This window comes from Vidua chalybeata, chromosome 9 (genome assembly GCF_026979565.1).
Source record: "Vidua chalybeata isolate OUT-0048 chromosome 9, bVidCha1 merged haplotype, whole genome shotgun sequence".
Taxonomy (NCBI): domain Eukaryota; kingdom Metazoa; phylum Chordata; class Aves; order Passeriformes; family Viduidae; genus Vidua; species Vidua chalybeata.
The window spans coordinates 2,883,856-2,900,856 of record NC_071538.1 but is presented as its reverse complement, the minus strand read 5'-3'; the positions used below and the strand labels follow the sequence as shown (position 1 = coordinate 2,900,856).

Sequence of the window (17,001 nt, the reverse complement as noted above, 5' to 3'; positions counted from 1 at the left end):
CCCTCTGCAATGAGCAGGGGCATCTTCAACTAGACCAGGTTGTTCAGAGCTCCATTCAGTTTTTGACTCTGGCCAAGTTCAGGTGAGCTTAAATCAAGCAGTTACCCGCACTGAAAAACTTGTGGTCTCCCTCAAAGCAGGCACCTAACCCCTGCAGAGGTTTTGGTACCTTTTGGACACCCTGCTGCTGCCTCTGCCATGGGTTCAGTGCAATAATCCCAGTCTGCAGCGCCAGTTCTGCTGTCACCGTCTGTTTAAGCTGAGGCTCCAGGTTACAGACTGCACAGTCAGTTCAACACTCTCACTTCAGTTCCTGTACACCTCTTGGGTAAATACCATCTGATCCCCCCGCTTTACAACTGTCTCAGCTGTGTTTGCCACACCGTTTGTTGTCAGTTCTGTCCCATAATCACCTCTGACACCCTCCTGGAGTCTCGGAGGCAGTTTTTCCTCAGATTGTGGTGCTCCAACCTGAAAGGGAGCCATAAGCCAAGACCTGAGGAGAGCAGTAGTGTTACCTGATGTCCTACAGATGGTCTCTCTTGTTATGCATCCCATTATATTTGGGTTTTTTCATAGCAGAGGGGTGCTGCTGCCAAATCCTCACTGTGTAGTCCAGTATTTCTCTGATTTCCATCTTATCCTTTCTCCTGCCTCAAGTTGTTTTAAGGCTGATTTGATAACTGGTTTGCTGGAAGCATCTTTAATAGAGGCAAGAGGTGATGAATTGATGGGTTTGAAGATAGATGGTTTGTTGTTTCAAGCATGGAGGCCACAACATTGATGTGACCAGCACCATTTACCTGCTTTGAACTCAAGAATGGCCTAAAAAATAGAAAAAAAATGGATTGCAATGGCTGTGATACTCTTTTCTCTTAACTTGTTTTTGGTTCTTGGTTTTCTTGTAATTGATTGTTTGGGGTTTTTTCCTGTTTCCTTGTGTTTTGTTTTTTTTTTAAGAGGGGACCCATTTTCAAGCTGGATGCTTCCACGAGGAGTGGTTCTCCCACTGAAACCAGACCTGGGCTTTCCAGTCCTTAGAGCAGATAACGCTGGACTAAAACCATGTCTTTCCTGGTGTGAGGGTGACTGTGGGGCCTGGAGAGGAATGTGGCTGAGCATGGTGGTGTCCCCAAGGGTCTCCTGCCAGGAGCAGAGATGCTCTCAGGCCATGTGAGGAAAATGCCAAGGCTGTGGAGGAGAATTTACAGGCAGAGGAGGAGCAAAGCTTCTGTGCTCCCCTGGCCCCAGCGGGCTGGGCATGGGGTGTGGGGGAATGGTGCCCGTGGGAACAGGAGGACAGATGGCATATTTATCCCCAAACCCCACTAGAGCCTTCAGCAATTGCCTCTAGAGCTCTCTGAGTGTCCTTGGCTTCACGAGGCTGGGCAGAGAGGGGCTGCAGTGACACGAGGTTGGCATCACAGATCTTGGCTGCCAGGGTGGATGTTTTCGAGCTGGAGCCATCGGGATTTGGGGCCAGAAGACCTGGGCGGACAAGCAGAGGTGTTGCAGGTGGAGACTGTGCAATCTGCTGGGGTGCTCTGAGCCCCCTTGCAGGAACTCCATGGGGCAGCACCTCCCTGGGCTCTTTGCAGGGCAGAGTTTGGCCATCCCTGGTGATGTAACCCCAAGAGAGCAGGAGCAGAGCCCTTTGATGGGAGACAGCACCTGCTCTCTGGGCGATGCCAGGCTGCCCTGCCTGTGACTTGGAGCCTTCCCAAGCGGTTGTCAGTCACCGTGGCTGGCCCTGTTCTCACTCACACACAGTATTATCTCTACCCGCTGCTGCAAATCAGCTCTGAGCAATCCTTGATCTGTCAGCATCGCCTACCCACTCTCAGATGTCACCAGCCCCCGCTGCTGCCCTGCTTGGGAACGCGTCTCTCTGAAATGTAATAATTCATTAAGTTGAGATTAACTTTTTCCCCCCCCCCCCCTCCCCTTTCTGCCACCCCTTCCTCCTTCTAATGGACAAAAGCAATTAAGCTCCATTAGGGATCAAGTGAGTGGGAAGCGGCTCCCTCGGGGACGCTGCCGCAGCTGCACGGTCCTTGTCCCTGAGTGCATGTGGCACCAGCCTCCTGTAAATCAGTGCTCCATGAGCCAAAGGGCTGGCTCAGGAAAAGGGGGGAAGTGTTGCTTGATGAGCACCTTTTTCAATGCCCCCATTCCCCTCTGCAGGAAGAGGTGGCTTGAGGCTCAGCTGGTCCTTCTGGGTGGCTTCCACTTGTGGGCACATGATGATGGTTTCTCTTGCCATGCAGCAAAGGGAGCTGGAGGACGGAGGGATAGGCAAGCAGGAGGCAGCAGAGAGTGGCCAGGTTCCCAGCTGATACAAATCAGGAGGAGCTTCCCAAGTTCTCCCAGTTGCCCACAAGCTGAGGGAGCTGGGGTTGTTCAGCCTGGAGTGGAGAAGACTCTGGGGAGACCTTAGAGCCCCTTCCAGGGCCTAAAGAGGCTCCAAGAGAGCTGGAGAGGGACTTTGGACAAGGCCATGTAGTTATAAGACGAGGGGGAATGGCTACCCACTCACAGAGAGCAGGGTTGGATTAGATATTAGGGACAAACTCTTGCCTGTGAGTGTGGTGGGGCCCTGGCACAGGGTGCCCAGAGTAGTTGTGGCTTCCCCATCCTTGGAAGTGATCACGGCTAGGCTGGATGGGATTCTCAGCAGCCTGGGGTAGTGGAAGGTGTCCCTGTCCATGGCAAGGAATGAGATGTTCTTTAAGGCCCCTTCCAACCCAAATCATTCTAGGATTTGGTATCTGTGGGGTCTGGGAAAAGCGCTGCCAAGGCTGCTGTGGAATTATGGCTGGTGGGGCAGAGCTGTGGGAGGACCAGAGGACAGGAAACTCCCCCTCCAACTCTGACTCCAAACAGCATTTTCTCATTCCTTGACATCCCAAATTTCCAAACAAAGGGTAGTAGGAGTGATTGCACAGCTAAAATGCTCCTGCCTTTCCTCCAGCTAGAGCAAGGAGGTGCTTTGGCATGGCATGCCCAAAGCTGAGAGAGCATTTCACTCTTGGCTGGGGAGGTCCTTCCTTCTCCCCCATCTCCTCCCACCCTCCTTCCCTTCACTTTTCTCTTCCTTGCCTTTTGTTTCCCCGCCCCGCTTCCCTGCCCCAGGAAGAAAGTCTCATTTCAGTCTGAAAGCCAGTGCTGGAGGGGGAGTCATTTGACACTTAATGCCAGAGCGGCAGGAAACTTCACCTTCCTGGGGTGGAATTAAAAGCGCTTGAATTGTCTGGGGATCTTAAACAAGAGATGCAGGGAACATTCCGGGCTTTCCACACAAACACACTCACACACACACACACACACATGCAAAAGCCCACACAGCATCAGGGTGTAATAGCTCAGCTGGGGTAATGCACTTGAACGCTCCCTGCAGCAGACAGACCAGCTCTTTCTGTTCTTTGGAATAGTTTTTATTTTTCCGAGGCCTGAGATTGCTGCTGGTCTCTGGGGAGAGAGATGTTCCTCTCACAGAGAGAACAGTGCCATTTGCTCTTTGTAATCACGCTTCCCTCAGAGCATCCTGGGACCGGGAAGGGGCTGAGGGCGTGGGCTGGGAGATGCATCTGTAGATGCAGGAACTTGGGGGTGGGGCATGACTCTGTGCTGGTCATGACACCTGGACAGCTCCTGCGAGACCCTGAGATCCAGAGGAGGACAGGCATGTCTCACATTCTGGGAAAATACTCCAAGGAGAGGCTGGAAAGGAAAAGGATTCAGAGGAGGAGGTGAAGGCAAGGGACAGGACCTTCCCTCCTCCATCCCCTCAGTGCCTCCTCACAGCGCCCAGTTTTTATTCCCTGAAGGGACACACAGAAGCTGAGCTGGCTCTGGAGTTGGGTGGCACTGGGATCATCCTTCCTGAGGAGCAGCAGCTCCCAGCTGGAACGTGCAGGACTGAGCGATCAAGCAGGGTGTTTGCTCACATCCATCCAGTCCTGCTTTTCTCCTCCCTGATCATTCTACCCATCCTCTGGTCACACTTTGGCTGGGGATAGCCATGCACGTCCCCAACAACCACCTTGGTCCCTGCTTTTTGTGCTGTGGTTCCCCAGCCCCCTGGGCATCCTGCTGCCCCTTGGCCCTGCTCTCAGCCCTCCCTTCTGCCCTTCCCCAGGGAGTTTGCCAAAGAGAGAGAGCGCGTGGAGAACCGCCGAGCCTTCATGAAGCTGCGGCGCCAGCAGCAGATCGAGCGGGAGCTCAACGGCTACCGGGCGTGGATAGACAAAGCGGGTAAAGGATGGTGGCCAGGGGACATCCGGGGGGACAACGGGCACCAAAGACTGCTGGTCGTGTGGGGTGGTGAGGATAGAAAGGAATCCTTGAGCCCTGAAGTGTCCAAGGTGCTCACGTGGTGATGTTGAGTGCATGGGTGAGCTTGGTGGGATGGTCCCACCAGGCTGCAAGCAAGGACTTCACCAACCTCCAGTGAGTCCTCATGTTCTGTGGCATGAAATTGTCACATTCTGTGCACGAAGCACGTTACATCTCCAGGGAGGCTGTGAGCAACACGGCTGTCAGCTGTGCTCTGCCATGGTTTCCTCTCTCCCGACATTTGATGGAGTCCCCTGCAGTGGTGGGCAGTGGGAAAGAAGAGCAGTCAACAGGGAGAGGAGCCATCTCCTGGAGCCATCTGGAGGGGATGAACTTACTGGTTCCTACCTCGGGACTCCTGGACCTGGGCTGGGGGTGGTGGAGGTTCCAGGCTTCCTCCTGACACCAGGCATGACAGCCCGTGGGTGTTGGTTCCCAAACTGCCACAGCCCATGTCCTTGCTTGCTCCTCCTAGGAATGAGGCCAGTGCATTCAGCTCTGGGAAGGGAAGATTTACACTTTCATCCAGCATTCAGACTTGTTTGTAAAAGATGGGTGTCTTCAAATGAGTGCTGAGCACCAGACCTCAGTTTTAGCCCTGGACTGGGTTGTTTGAGCCCCAGACCTGCCCATAATGTTAAGCTTCCTTCATGAGCTTAATGACAGTGGAGGGAGAAGGGCTGATCACAAGTAATTCTTCTTTCTGATGCGATGTTTGGTAGCAGCCACTTGTCACCCTCCAGAATTTGCTTTTGGGCCCTTAACCAGCAGTTGGTAAGAGTTTGCAGAGCCAGCCCCTGGGCTGGGGGAGGTTCTTAAGTAGCAGGCAGTGACATATGACAGTGCCTTGTCTCCTGATGCTGAACTGTGTGTTTTGCGTAGAGGAAGTCATGTTGGCTGAAGAGAACAAAAATTCGGGGACCTCAGCCTTAGAAGGTAAGACCAGCAATGCCCTTAAAATCTGCCTGCCTTTCTTTCTGCCTGCCTAGAGCTGGAGGCTCAGACCCTCCAGCTGTGATGGGGAAGCCCCAGTGGGGTCTGGAGTCCAAGAGAGGGGTGAGGGGAGGTGGATTGGCACCATAACTGCTGAGAGAGCGTGGAGGCTGGCAGGTGTCTGATCCCACACAAGGGATAGCTGTGGACTAGGATCACTTGGGTCTCTTCGTCCTGCTACCAGACCCGAGTACTGATTACCAGGTCCTGATCCAGCGGGCTGGCTACTGGCAGAGTTGGGCCACTGAGACTCCAACACTTGTTCCTCTTGCCTTCCCAGTTCTCAGGCGAGCCACCATCAAGCGGAACCGCACGGATGCCATGTCGGGTGACGAGCACTGTGTCGACATCTCCTCCGTGGGCGAGCGGAGGCTGGCGCAGAGGAGACCTCTTCATCCAACCTTGGGTCAGTGCAGTCTGCGGCTTGCTTACCCCAAACCTGTGTCAGCTGGTTGGTTTCCCAGAGACCCACCCACATGGAGAGTGTCACAATCCAGACATCTCTGCTAGTTTAGCAGCAAACCTCCTGCTGCCACATAAAATTTCTCCGGATGAGTTGTGCCCCATAAGAGCAATCTGTCCTGTCTCATATTGCAGGGGAGGCTGGAGCATCCAACTCCTTGTCCCCCTTCTTTTCCCTTTAGGTAACCCCTCGAGTCACTCTGGCCTCAAAGGTGCCAGGGTGGACGGTGCCTCCTACTTACGGCACAAGGAGCGGCTCCTGCGCATCTCCGTCCGCCACATGGTCAAATCCCAGGTCTTCTACTGGATCGTCCTGAGCCTGGTGGCTCTCAACACTGCGTGCGTGGCCATCGTCCATCACAACCAGCCAGCCTGGCTCACCCACTTCCTCTGTGAGTTTGGTGTAGGTGGGAGAGTGTTGCAGCACACCCTCACTACTTGCCTCAAGGCACATAGGGATGAGGCCCACCACAGTCATGCTGGTGTGGAGCTGGGTGGGGAATAACCTCAGCTCCATCCACTGTTGATAACAAACGACCGTGTAGAGATGTTTAATTCAGCTTTGCCCTTGGCCCCATGGCCACTGAGGGCTGTCTCAGCCTTGTGAGCAAACACGGAGGAGTTGTGCTGGCTCCGTGTCCTTCAGGTCCGATTGTGTTTGCCATGAGAGAGAAACACTGCCAGTCTCAGTGGAGTTTATCCCAAAATTGTGAACAGTGGTGATGGAAAGCTTGCTGGAGAACCACCTTTGAATGTGCACAAGCCATTGCTGGAAAGGTGTAAATTTGTAGGGATGGGATTGATCATGGCAGAACATCCTGGTTAAAATCCTTGTGCAGAGCATGGTGAGGGAATCCCAGCCTTGGAGGTTCCCAGTTATGGAGCCTCCCTGAGCCCAGCATGGGCCAGGACAGAAGGTGAGGTCTCGGAAGCACTGCAGCGTGGGCTACTGCAGAGCAGCGTGGTCAGCCCCATGTGTCACTCCTCAGCTGCTGCAGTGGGGACGGTGCTGCTTTCTTGGATGTGTTATTCTTCCTCACCTTGAAAATGTGTCACCTGTCAAGCCCCAGCACTACCCAAATCTGCAGCAGTAGGCTCAGGACTGCTGGGCTCCCAGCCCGCCGCAGTGTGGTGTGGCAGCTGGTCGTGGTGAGAAGCATCTTCTGGGAAAGGTGAAGAGCCAGGCTCTTGCCTGCTAAATGTTCATGAAATAGCTGGAAAGGCTTTTCACTGGCTCTTGGCTGTTCAGCTCTGTTTCCCTGCCCAGATTCCGGCCATGCAATGATTTTAATCCAGGTTGATAATATTCCTCTACAGTGTCGTGTGGTTGATGCCTTCGTAGGCTTTGTAATGCCAAAGAGCTGCTCTGCTCCGTGCTGGCCGTGTCTGGTCCTCTCAGTCCCCTGGGACACTGGTGCATCTTCCCTGTGTGATTAACTCGTGGGTCTGATGCTCTGTTGCATACAGTTTAGCTCCTCACAGATCAAATTCCCTCATCCCAAGCTCTGAGAGTTTGGGGATGCAGCGTGGTCCTTGACTTGTCCCATCTCTGTGGTCTGCCGGATGCTCAACAGGTGGGTGCATGCAGCATGCTCCACACAGCTCAGCACCTCAAGCACACTTGGGTTTTGTCTTCCAGACTATGCAGAGTTCCTGTTTCTTGGGCTCTTCCTTCTGGAGATGTCCTTGAAGATGTATGGGATGGGGCCACGCCTTTACTTCCATTCTTCCTTCAACTGCTTCGACTGTGGGGTGAGCAGCCCCAGGGATGCTGTGGGTGTGGGGGGAGATGCTTGGCAGGGGTCTGCAATGCAAGGCACCAAGGGGGAGATCAGGATGGCCCTCACAGTGGGCAGGGAGCACTTTCTGCCAGGACAGCCTGTGACACCAGCTCCTGGTCTGGGTGGTGGGTGCCTCATCTTCAGGGACGTTAAGATTCCCTGCAGCAGCCCATCCTGAGCCTGTCTTTGACTTGTGGCTGTGTCTGCTTCTCAGGTCACAGTGGGAAGCATCTTCGAAGTGGTTTGGGCTATATTCAGGCCAGGAACCTCTTTTGGGATCAGTGTCCTACGAGCTCTTCGTCTCCTGAGGATATTTAAAATAACCAAGTGCGTACCCACCATCAGTGCCTGCTGCCCTCCGTCTCAGACTGTGGCTGCAGCCCAGATCCAGTCACTGCTGCTCTCCAGCATCACTGTCAGTGTTCCAGCAATATCTCTGTTTTCTAGGTACTGGGCATCCCTGAGGAATTTGGTGGTCTCGCTGATGAGCTCCATGAAATCTATTATCAGTCTGCTCTTCCTCCTCTTCCTCTTCATTGTAGTCTTTGCCCTGCTGGGAATGCAGCTGTTTGGAGGCAGGTATGTCATTTCAAGGCTGAGGAACAGGAGTTTCCTAGCGTTAAAGCCAAGTGATGACACCCTCTTCGGGAGCCCAGCAAGACTGTACCTTCCCCCTCTGTCTCCTCCCACACAAAAATCCCTGCTTGAGGGCTGCCTTTGAGCTGTGCTGGTTCTTCTAGCCAGGAGACGTTCTGGCTTCTGGCACCATATGCTGAGGAGACCTTTTCTAGAGTGGGGAAAGGTCCTCCTCAACACAAGGGAACTGATAGCACAGCAGTCGGGGGTTTGGTGACCTTGGTGTTTCACCCACGTGGTTCCCTTTCCAGGTTTAACTTCATGGATGGGACTCCCTCGGCCAACTTTGATACCTTCCCTGCAGCCATCATGACGGTGTTTCAGGTAGGAGCTGGGCTGCCAGGAGACTCAAGCAAAGGGACTTGGCACCACCTGGTTTCTCCCCCATGGCTGGGAGGGGCTCTTTACACCAAACAGGTTCCCCTCTATCAGCTGTTGCTTCCTCCCTCTCCTCTACAACAAAGTGGACGGAAAGAGATGGAAACTCTTCCACCTCTGTTAGAGAAGATGAAGAGTTTCAAAACTCTTCTGAGGAGGCTTTAAATCCTCATCAGTGTGCAGTGGGATCTCCCTCAGGTGCTGCAGAGCTGGGTTATCCACTGCAGGGGGTCTCTGTGGATGGCGCCCACGCGTTGGTGGCACAGATGTGCAGGTGATGGGCAGGTGCAGGTGACAGAGCTGCTGCCGTGTGTCCCCGCAGATCCTGACAGGCGAGGACTGGAATGAGGTGATGTACAATGGCATCCGCTCCCAGGGAGGCGTGCGCTCAGGGATGTGGTCCTCCATCTACTTCATTGTCCTCACCCTGTTTGGAAACTGTATCCACCAGGCTGCTGTGCTTTCAGTGCTGACAACCCCATCTCCTCACCCTCTCTGGGGGCATCCCCCTCCCCTTCTTCCCCTCCCAGCTGAGGGACACCCACCACACACGTGTGGCAGCGCTGGGTGTCCCAAAGGCAGAGCAGGAGCTGTGGGGAGGGGCACTGAGGGCTGTTTCTGTGGGATGGGTGAGGAGTTTGTGCCTTTGGCTGGGCTCCTTGGGAGCTGCAGATACACATGTCCTTAACACACGGCTTGTGCATCCTTAGCTGCTCTCAGATACTCTGCTGAACGTATTCTTGGCCATTGCCGTGGACAACCTGGCCAACGCTCAGGAGCTCACCAAGGTACGTTCCTGCTGCTCCTTTTCCTTCTCCCGTGGAGAGAACTGGGGCAAAGCCATTTAGGCTTTGATTTAGGAAAACACTTAAACCTGCTGGTCTTTCCAGGAACACCCACACTTTAATTATTTCTCCATTTAAACTCCCCAGTCCCGTTTGCCACCAGACAGATGGAGATAACCCTCATCTGTTGGGTGGGACCTGATGTGGGGACTGTTTTCTGCCCGAGCACTCTGGAGATGTGGAGTGGGAAGCATTTTCCAGTGGTGTCAATATTTATTCCCCATTTGCCCATAGATGTGGGCAGCAGATGTGATTTAGGATGCAATTTAGGCTGGTGCTCAGCTGCTTTTAAGACCATGCTGGGGAATATTTGGGGAACGCAAAATAGTTGGGGCACGATCTGGATAATGGTGAGTAGGAGAGAGCTGCAAGAGTCGTGTCCACTCTTTGGAGCAGACCAGTGATCCTGCGGTGCCCAGATTTTTGTGGAGCCAGGGCTATTACTCACGTCCCTGGGGCTCACTGGGAGGCTTCCACGCCGGTGTAAATCTGACCTGAAACGGGGCACGGTGCTGGTTTGCCTGAGGGCTGTGTGCAGGGGTCCTCCCACGGGGGGAGGGTGCAGATGGCACTTCCAGGGGCTGCCGGCTGCCGCTGGGGTGCGAGGGATGGGAGAGCCCCACGGGTATCGGCAGCATCAATTAAGAGAGCGCTGAGTTTTTGAAAAGGCTGAATGCTCGCTAATGACTCCTAATGACATTCTTTGCTCCGGAGACACAACCATACTCATTAAAGCAATCCGGTCTCTGCCGGGGTCATTCATGGATGCCTTACCTCCCACTCGGTTTGGGGGATGCCTGTCTGGCCCCTGTGGCTGTGAAGAAGGGGGGGCTGAGCTGGTCTGTGCTGTCTGGGGTTGTCCCACCATGCTCAGCCCAGCTCTTGCCTGGAGTGGGCTGGGCTCACTTATTCAAGCAGCACCGATGCCTTGGGGAAGATCTGGTGTAGTGGGGAGCCTGCATACCCACAGCACAAGGGAGACAAAGTGTCTCTTGAAGCGATGCCTTAAAAAATTTATATTTTTCAAATCCTGTACTGCAGTACTGCACAACTCTAAATTCCATATAAAGTGTTAGCTACTGTCTTCACATTTTGGTCACACACAACAATCCCTCTGGGCCTGAAACTCAAGGACACCCTACAGCCTCAGGCCCTGAAAAGTATGAACAAAAAGTGAATTGTGAGGGAGCAAACTGGGGGTACATTACTTCATCACCTGAAGCTGTAATTGGAGGATTAACCCCTGATATGGGGACCAAACTTATAATGGTATGAAAAACTCACAACCATTGTCCATATTGGGTGTAGCCCCTGTGGGAAGCTTTGACTGCCCAAAGTGTGCCTATTGAAGGTGTGTCTATTATCCTTTAATAAAACCCCACGTTATTCTCTTAACCTTGTCTAGCCTCTGTTCTAGGTTGTCACTCCAAGGCGTCAGAAGCACAGGTCCCCCTCAATCCCTCAAGCCTTGGCATCAGGGGTTGCCCTGCACATCTCTCACTTCTTCCAGTGGCTGAGCTTTCCCTCAGAGCCCTGAGACCCCACTGAGCAATGCCCTCTTTTCTCTGCAGGACGAGCAGGAGGAAGAGGAGGCCTTTAACCAGAAGCACGCCCTTCAGAAAGCCAAAGAAGTCAGCCCCATGTCTGCCCCAAACATGCCTGCTATCGAGTGAGTGACTCCCCAACACCACCCTGGTGACCCTCCCGAGCCCAGGCAGGCTTAGAAGGGCACAGAGCTGCAGCAGAGCCTGGCCTGGCTGGTTGGGGGGGCTGCCAACAAGAAAAAAGGGGTCCCCACATGGGGTGACTCCCTGTCTGGGCATCTTCCTGAAGACGGATGGAGGTCTAGGAGTGTGCTCCCCATGAGCAGCAGTGCTTTTAGAGAGGTGACAGCATGGGGAACAGCTCTCCAGGGAGCTCCTGAAATTGCCAACCTCTACACCAAGCTGCAGCCTCAGTGCTTGGGCATGGCAAAAATATGCTAAAAGAGGCTTTCTGCCCCAAATATAGAGCTCAAGCGCTTAGGGCTGATGGTAGGAGGCTAGGGAGGAGGAAAGTATCTCAAGTTATTCTTGAGGAGGGGTGATATTTGTTCCTGGGGAGTGTTTCTTCATGGCAGAGCTGCAGGAGAGCAGCCAGGGCTGGGGGAGAAGGGAGCAGTGGTGTCACAAATCTCCCTCGGGCTCCTTCCTTGGGAGCGGATGCAGTTAGGAAAGATGGAGCGGGTTTGTGAAACCATGTTTGATTGTTCAAAAATTTGATTGGGGTGAGAAAAAAAAGCCCCAAACCACATAAACCTCCAGCATGGTGTTAAGAAGCCTTGTCTCTGCATTTCAGCAGGAGAAATTTCTGTTTTTCCCTTCCTAGCTGCCTTTTTTTTCTCTTTATTTTGCGATGTCATATGGTCTAAATCACATAAAACTTTCAAAGTCAACACTGGAATGAGGCGTTTTGATTTGTTTCCCAAAACAGTACATTTCAGTACAGCTGAAGGGATTATTTTATTTTTTTCCCCTCTTCTTTTTTCTTTCCTTCTTTTTTTTTTTTTTTTTAATAGAATCCCTTCCCAGGGAATTTTAGGTTTTGTTATGCTTTGAAACCCAGCCAAGCTTGTACACGGCAGAATCTCTTGCAGATTTGCTGAGAGAAACTGCTGTCTTCAGGCGAGTGCTGATCTGGGGGGGATCAGAGGCAGCCTTGGGAACGGCCCCCTCCCTGGTTTGGCAGTGGTGGGATGCTGTGGTCCCCCATCCTGCATGGTTTTAGGGCCAGCAGGAACAGGGTGTGCTTGTAAGGCCTGCCTGATCCCCCAGCAGCCACAGATTTTACCCTGGATTGGGGCTGATGGGGTGTTCATAGTAAATCTGTCTACCCAGGTACAAGGGGGGTTTAGGGGAGAGGTGGTGGAGTCTGTATGTTGGCTCTGTTTCTGGATACCAGTGGGAATGTGTTGGATAAAGTGAGGGAATAAAGAGCTAGGGAGAGACTGAGAATGGACAGATAGGAGAGAGGAAGAGGGGGAGATGGAATATATTAGGGCAGTAAAGGATTTGCCCACACTGCACATCCCTGACAGAGCTCTCTAGTCATTGCCAGACAGAGCTGGTTGGGAAAACAGATTTTTTCAACCTTTCCTTGTTGTTCTGGTGGCTGGCATTGAAAGGGGAGGTATTGATATTCATGGGGCTTTTTTCCGGCTCCTCCCACTCACCAGGATGGATTAGGGTCAGGGCCAGGCAGTAGATGCCACGGGTTAGGCTTGATGGTATACTCAGCCTCAGGTCTGGTGTGCTTTTGGTGGTGCTGAGCTTGTGGAAGACAGTGGGGACAACACAGTGGTGGCCAAGGCAGAGCAGAGCTGGCACAGAAGGGAGCTCAGAGCAGGGCTCTGCCTTTGCACACAGGTGGCTCCAATTTCCACGCGGGTACCTGGCGCCTGCAGGTTGGCACGGGCGTTCCTGCCGGCAGTGTGGGGATGGACGGGTGTTCCCATGAGGCCAGGGATGGCGTGGGCAGCCCCGGTGCCCGTGGGAGCGCTGTGTTTGTACACCTGGGTGCAGATGGCTCAGGGCTGCCAGGTGGGCGCGTGCGGGTGCTGGCACGTGTCAAACAATGCGCCTGCATGCACTGGTGCCGGACGCGCCGCGTGGATGCGCCTGGTGGCTCGGCAGCTCGCTGTGGGAATGCTGTGGGTGCTGGCAGCTCCAGCCCTGCCTCGAGCGTGGCACTGGGCCCTTCCCATGCACGGGGATCCATGGAGACCATAATCACCAGCATGAGTGGAGCACCTCTCCCGTGAGCTGGGGCTGGGAGGATTGAGGTTGTTAAGCCTGGAGACCTTGGAGCACCTTGAGAGAGCTTGAAGAGGGACTTCTGACAAGGTGGTGTTTTGACAAGTGATAGGACAAGGGGGAATGCCTTCAAACTGTTGGGAAGTGGTCATGACAGCGAGCCTGCCAGAGCTCAAGAAGCATTTGTACAGTGCTCTCAGGCACATGGTGGGGATTCTTGGCATTGTGCTGTGCAGGGCCGGGAGCTGGATTCAGTGATCTTTGTGGGTCCCTTCGAACTCAGGATGTTCTGTGTTTCTATGATTGCACACTCTCAGGGCAGCGTTCTTGGAGCTGTGTGTATCCGAATCTTTTCTATGTAGAGGCAAAGGTTAAAACCTGGAATCTCACCCTGCCAGCCCTGTTAACTTGCTCTGTGTGGGGGCTGCTCAGGTGACAGCAGCTCTGCAGCATCTCAGCCTGGCCTTGTGCCTTGTGTTTGCTGGGGAAGTTCACGTTCCCCTCTGTGCTCCCAGGCCAGCGTGAGCTCATGGCGGTGGCTCTGAGCAGCTCAGGGCTGGCCTGATGCATTCCTTCCTCTTTCCAATTGCCACGTGTTTCTTGGGAGAAGTGAATTTCGAGCAGTTTGAGACAGCGGTTAAGTATCCAAGGATATCTTGGAGGCTCTGAAGGACCGGAGCCTGCGCTGCTCTCCCTGTGCACGATGTGGGGAAAGCTCCCAGGGAACAGAGTGCCAGCATGAGCGAGGGCAGCCTGTGACCAGCGTGCCCGTGGGGGCTCGCTGTGGATGCACAGGGCCAGGATGAGCCCTGCCCAGGGAGGGGGGACAGCTCTCTGCGCTGCCCACACGAGTGGAAGGAGGGGATTGAACCCGTTTGTTTTTCCTCCGCAGAAGAGACAGGCGGAGGAGACACCACATGTCGATGTGGGAGCCACGCAGCAGCCACCTGTATGTGGGCGGCGGGGGGCGCGTGTCCGTCTGTGGCTCCTGTGCTGTCTGTGCGTCCGTCCGCGGGGCCAGGGCACACCCCGCTCTCCTCCGGCCTGGCCGGCAGGGACGGGAGTGGGGATTCATTGTGTGTGTGTGTGTGTGTGTGCGCTGTATCCGTGTGCCCCCGCGCTCCCCTCGGTGTGTGCGGGTCCCCCCGTGCGCGGTGCCGCACGGCACACGTGGGTGTGCGGTGGGGTGTGCGCAGTGCCCGTGCCCGTGTGTGCTCCTGGGTGTTTCTCTGTGCCGCGGGGGTGTCGGGAAGGGCACGTCTTGTCTTCTCCAGGGTGTTGTTTTACAACGCTACAAAGGTTTCGTGGCGTAGCCCAGAAGCAGCTCCTTGCCCTCAGACAGTCAAAATCGCTGCTCCTCAAGGCTCAGGGCAGGCTTTCTACCCGGGATGTGCTGGGAGAGAGGCGAGGAGAGGTCCCTGGATGCAGCAAGAGGGCTTGGCCTGTATTTAAGGTGTCCCCAGGCAGTCACACAAGAGGAAGGTGGTCTCTGCCTGTCTGGGATAGGGCAAGGCAGGATGCTGGCTGCTCCCAGAAACTGGACGTACTGCCTGAAAGTTTCAGGGCAGCGGCGAGGCTGCTGGGGCCGGTCATCCATCAGCCTGATGCTTTCTGAAGGGGCACAAGCACACTCCCAGCCCCATTTCCAGTCCCCGCCAGCACCACTGAGGAAGCCCTAGCACAGCCTGTAACCCTGGCAGTGGCACTTCCTTCTGCCTGGGATTCCCAGATTAAATCCAGGGTGGGTGCTTCACCGAGGGGACTGTGTGGGCAGCCGGGACGGTGACCCCTCGCTGTCCCCCGTTGCAGGCGGGAGCGTCGCCGGCGGCACCACATGTCGGTGTGGGAGCAGCGCACGAGCCAGCTGCGCCGGCACATGCAGATGTCCAGCCAGGAGGGCATCAACAAGGACGAGCCGCCCCTCATCAATCCCCACGCCAGCATCTTCCGCAGGAAGAGACCCGGGGAGGGTGTCACCCTGGAGAAATGCGCTGAGGAGCAGGGCAAGGGCGAGCGCGAGGGACCCGAGCAGCCAGTCCCGGGGGCCAACCCCGGCGGTGGGGAGGACAGGACATCGCCACGGGCCAAGCGGGACGTGTGGCAGCAGAAGTCTTGCCATGGGAACTGTGAGCCAGGAGAACAGGACGGGGCAGGAGGCAGCATCGAGGACAGGGCGAGGATGAGGCAGAGCCAGCGGCGCAGCCGGCACCGCAGAGCCCGCATGGAGGGGAAGGACACGGCTGGCATCTTGGGGAGCCGCTCGGCCAGCCAGGAGATGGGGCTGGAGGAGACCAGCACTGCCGAGGGGGCACAGGACGGGGACCGGCATGGGGACATGGCTGCAGCAGAGGCGCTGATTCCGGGGGAGCCAGAGGCGAGTGGAGAGTCCATCAGGTTGGTGCCTGCAGAGAGCATCTTTCTGTCCCCACAGCTCCTCGTATTCTCTTCTTCTCCTGTGCCCGTATCTTCTCACACCTCCTTTTCTCCCCTGTCCCTGCTGCAGGACAAACGGGGTTCCTGCTGGCGATGCCGATCTGATTGGGACCACCAAGAAAGGGAGCCCCCCACACGCCGCACCTGAGCTCTCCCAGGGGAAGACGGGCAACCTGACGGAGCAGGAGTGCAGCAGCCCGGACACGAGCGAGCAGGCACTGCTGGAGCCCAGCCGCACCGTGAGCCACAGTGAGCCTGACCTCTCCTCCATCACCCCCAACACCGAGAAGGCCACCGAGAGCACCGCCATCATGATCGATGTCCACGACTCCGCTGTGGTACAGAGTGAGGACCCGTCTCTCTTTCCTGAGCCCCTCTCCCAGCCCTCGGGGACCCTGTGGGGATGGAAAGCTGCTTGCATGCCTTTTCCTGTGCACATCCATCAGCTGGGGGGATCTCCTTGCTCCTCCTTGCAGGATCTCACCCCAGTTTTGCAGGGGAGCCCAAACGCTGATGCGCCAGCATGCCCTGGGGCCTGTGTCCCTTTCTCACGTCTTCCCATCCACCCCTTCATCTGATCCACTATTTCCCACCACCCCTTCATCTCATCCATCATTTCCCCTTCCTCTCTGCCTGGGCAAAACTCTCACATTCCCTGTTTTTCCTGGAACATCTGTAGCCTCCAGCAGCTCACTGTCGCTCAAACCCCTTAGCGGCAGCCTCGCTGTCAAGGTGAGCTGCTTTAAACAGTGCTATTAATTAACCAGCAAGGTGAAAACTGGCCTTGATAAACCCATTTCATCTGTTCCATCCCAGCAGCTGGTATATTTTCTTCCTGCCTAGTCCCTGTCCCTGTAACAGCACAGGGATTCAGAGCAGGAATTCAGAGGAGGGTTGCCTAGGTGGCAGGGACACCCCAGGGTGTTGTCTGGGTGCAAGGTCGGGCAAAGGCTCTCACTTTCCTGCAGTTAGCAACAAGACAGATGGTGAAGCCAGCCCCTTAAAGGAGGCCGAGACCAAAGAGGATGAGGAAGGAATGGAGAAGAAGAAGCGGAAGAAGGAAAAGAGCGAGACGGGCAAAGCCATGGTGCCACACAGCTCCATGTTCATCTTCAGCACCACCAACCCGTGAGACGTTTTTCACACTGGGGCTGGGGAGGGCTGCAAGGGGAAGGACCCCCGACATCACCAAAACCAGGGAATCCCTGTGAGAAGGGAGCTGAGTGTCTCCCAAACAGGCTTCCCCAAGCCCGAAGCCTTCCACAGAGTTCCCCAAGCCCCACATTGCTCTCTCTCTGTGGCATGTCTCATGGCTCTCTCTCCCAGCTGCCAATTGCAAAGCTGGGA

At 55.1% G+C, this 17,001-nt stretch overlaps 1 protein-coding gene across 1 annotated transcript in view; it reads left to right on the top strand.

The window, feature by feature from the left end:
- Positions 1 to 17,001, top strand: part of CACNA1E (calcium voltage-gated channel subunit alpha1 E) — a 96,173-nt gene that overhangs the window by 43,582 nt on the left and 35,590 nt on the right. Inside the window, exons 9-23 of the mRNA XM_053950042.1 lie at positions 4,139 to 4,254; positions 5,218 to 5,271; positions 5,609 to 5,734; positions 5,973 to 6,182; positions 7,430 to 7,542; positions 7,786 to 7,898; positions 8,019 to 8,150; positions 8,459 to 8,531; positions 8,908 to 9,025; positions 9,306 to 9,373; positions 11,002 to 11,099; positions 14,114 to 14,170; positions 15,031 to 15,615; positions 15,725 to 15,999; positions 16,623 to 16,782. Of these exons, the coding sequence (XP_053806017.1) occupies positions 4,139 to 4,254; positions 5,218 to 5,271; positions 5,609 to 5,734; positions 5,973 to 6,182; positions 7,430 to 7,542; positions 7,786 to 7,898; positions 8,019 to 8,150; positions 8,459 to 8,531; positions 8,908 to 9,025; positions 9,306 to 9,373; positions 11,002 to 11,099; positions 14,114 to 14,170; positions 15,031 to 15,615; positions 15,725 to 15,999; positions 16,623 to 16,782 (2,298 nt within the window). The remainder of the gene's footprint in view (positions 1 to 4,138; positions 4,255 to 5,217; positions 5,272 to 5,608; positions 5,735 to 5,972; positions 6,183 to 7,429; positions 7,543 to 7,785; positions 7,899 to 8,018; positions 8,151 to 8,458; positions 8,532 to 8,907; positions 9,026 to 9,305; positions 9,374 to 11,001; positions 11,100 to 14,113; positions 14,171 to 15,030; positions 15,616 to 15,724; positions 16,000 to 16,622; positions 16,783 to 17,001) is intronic.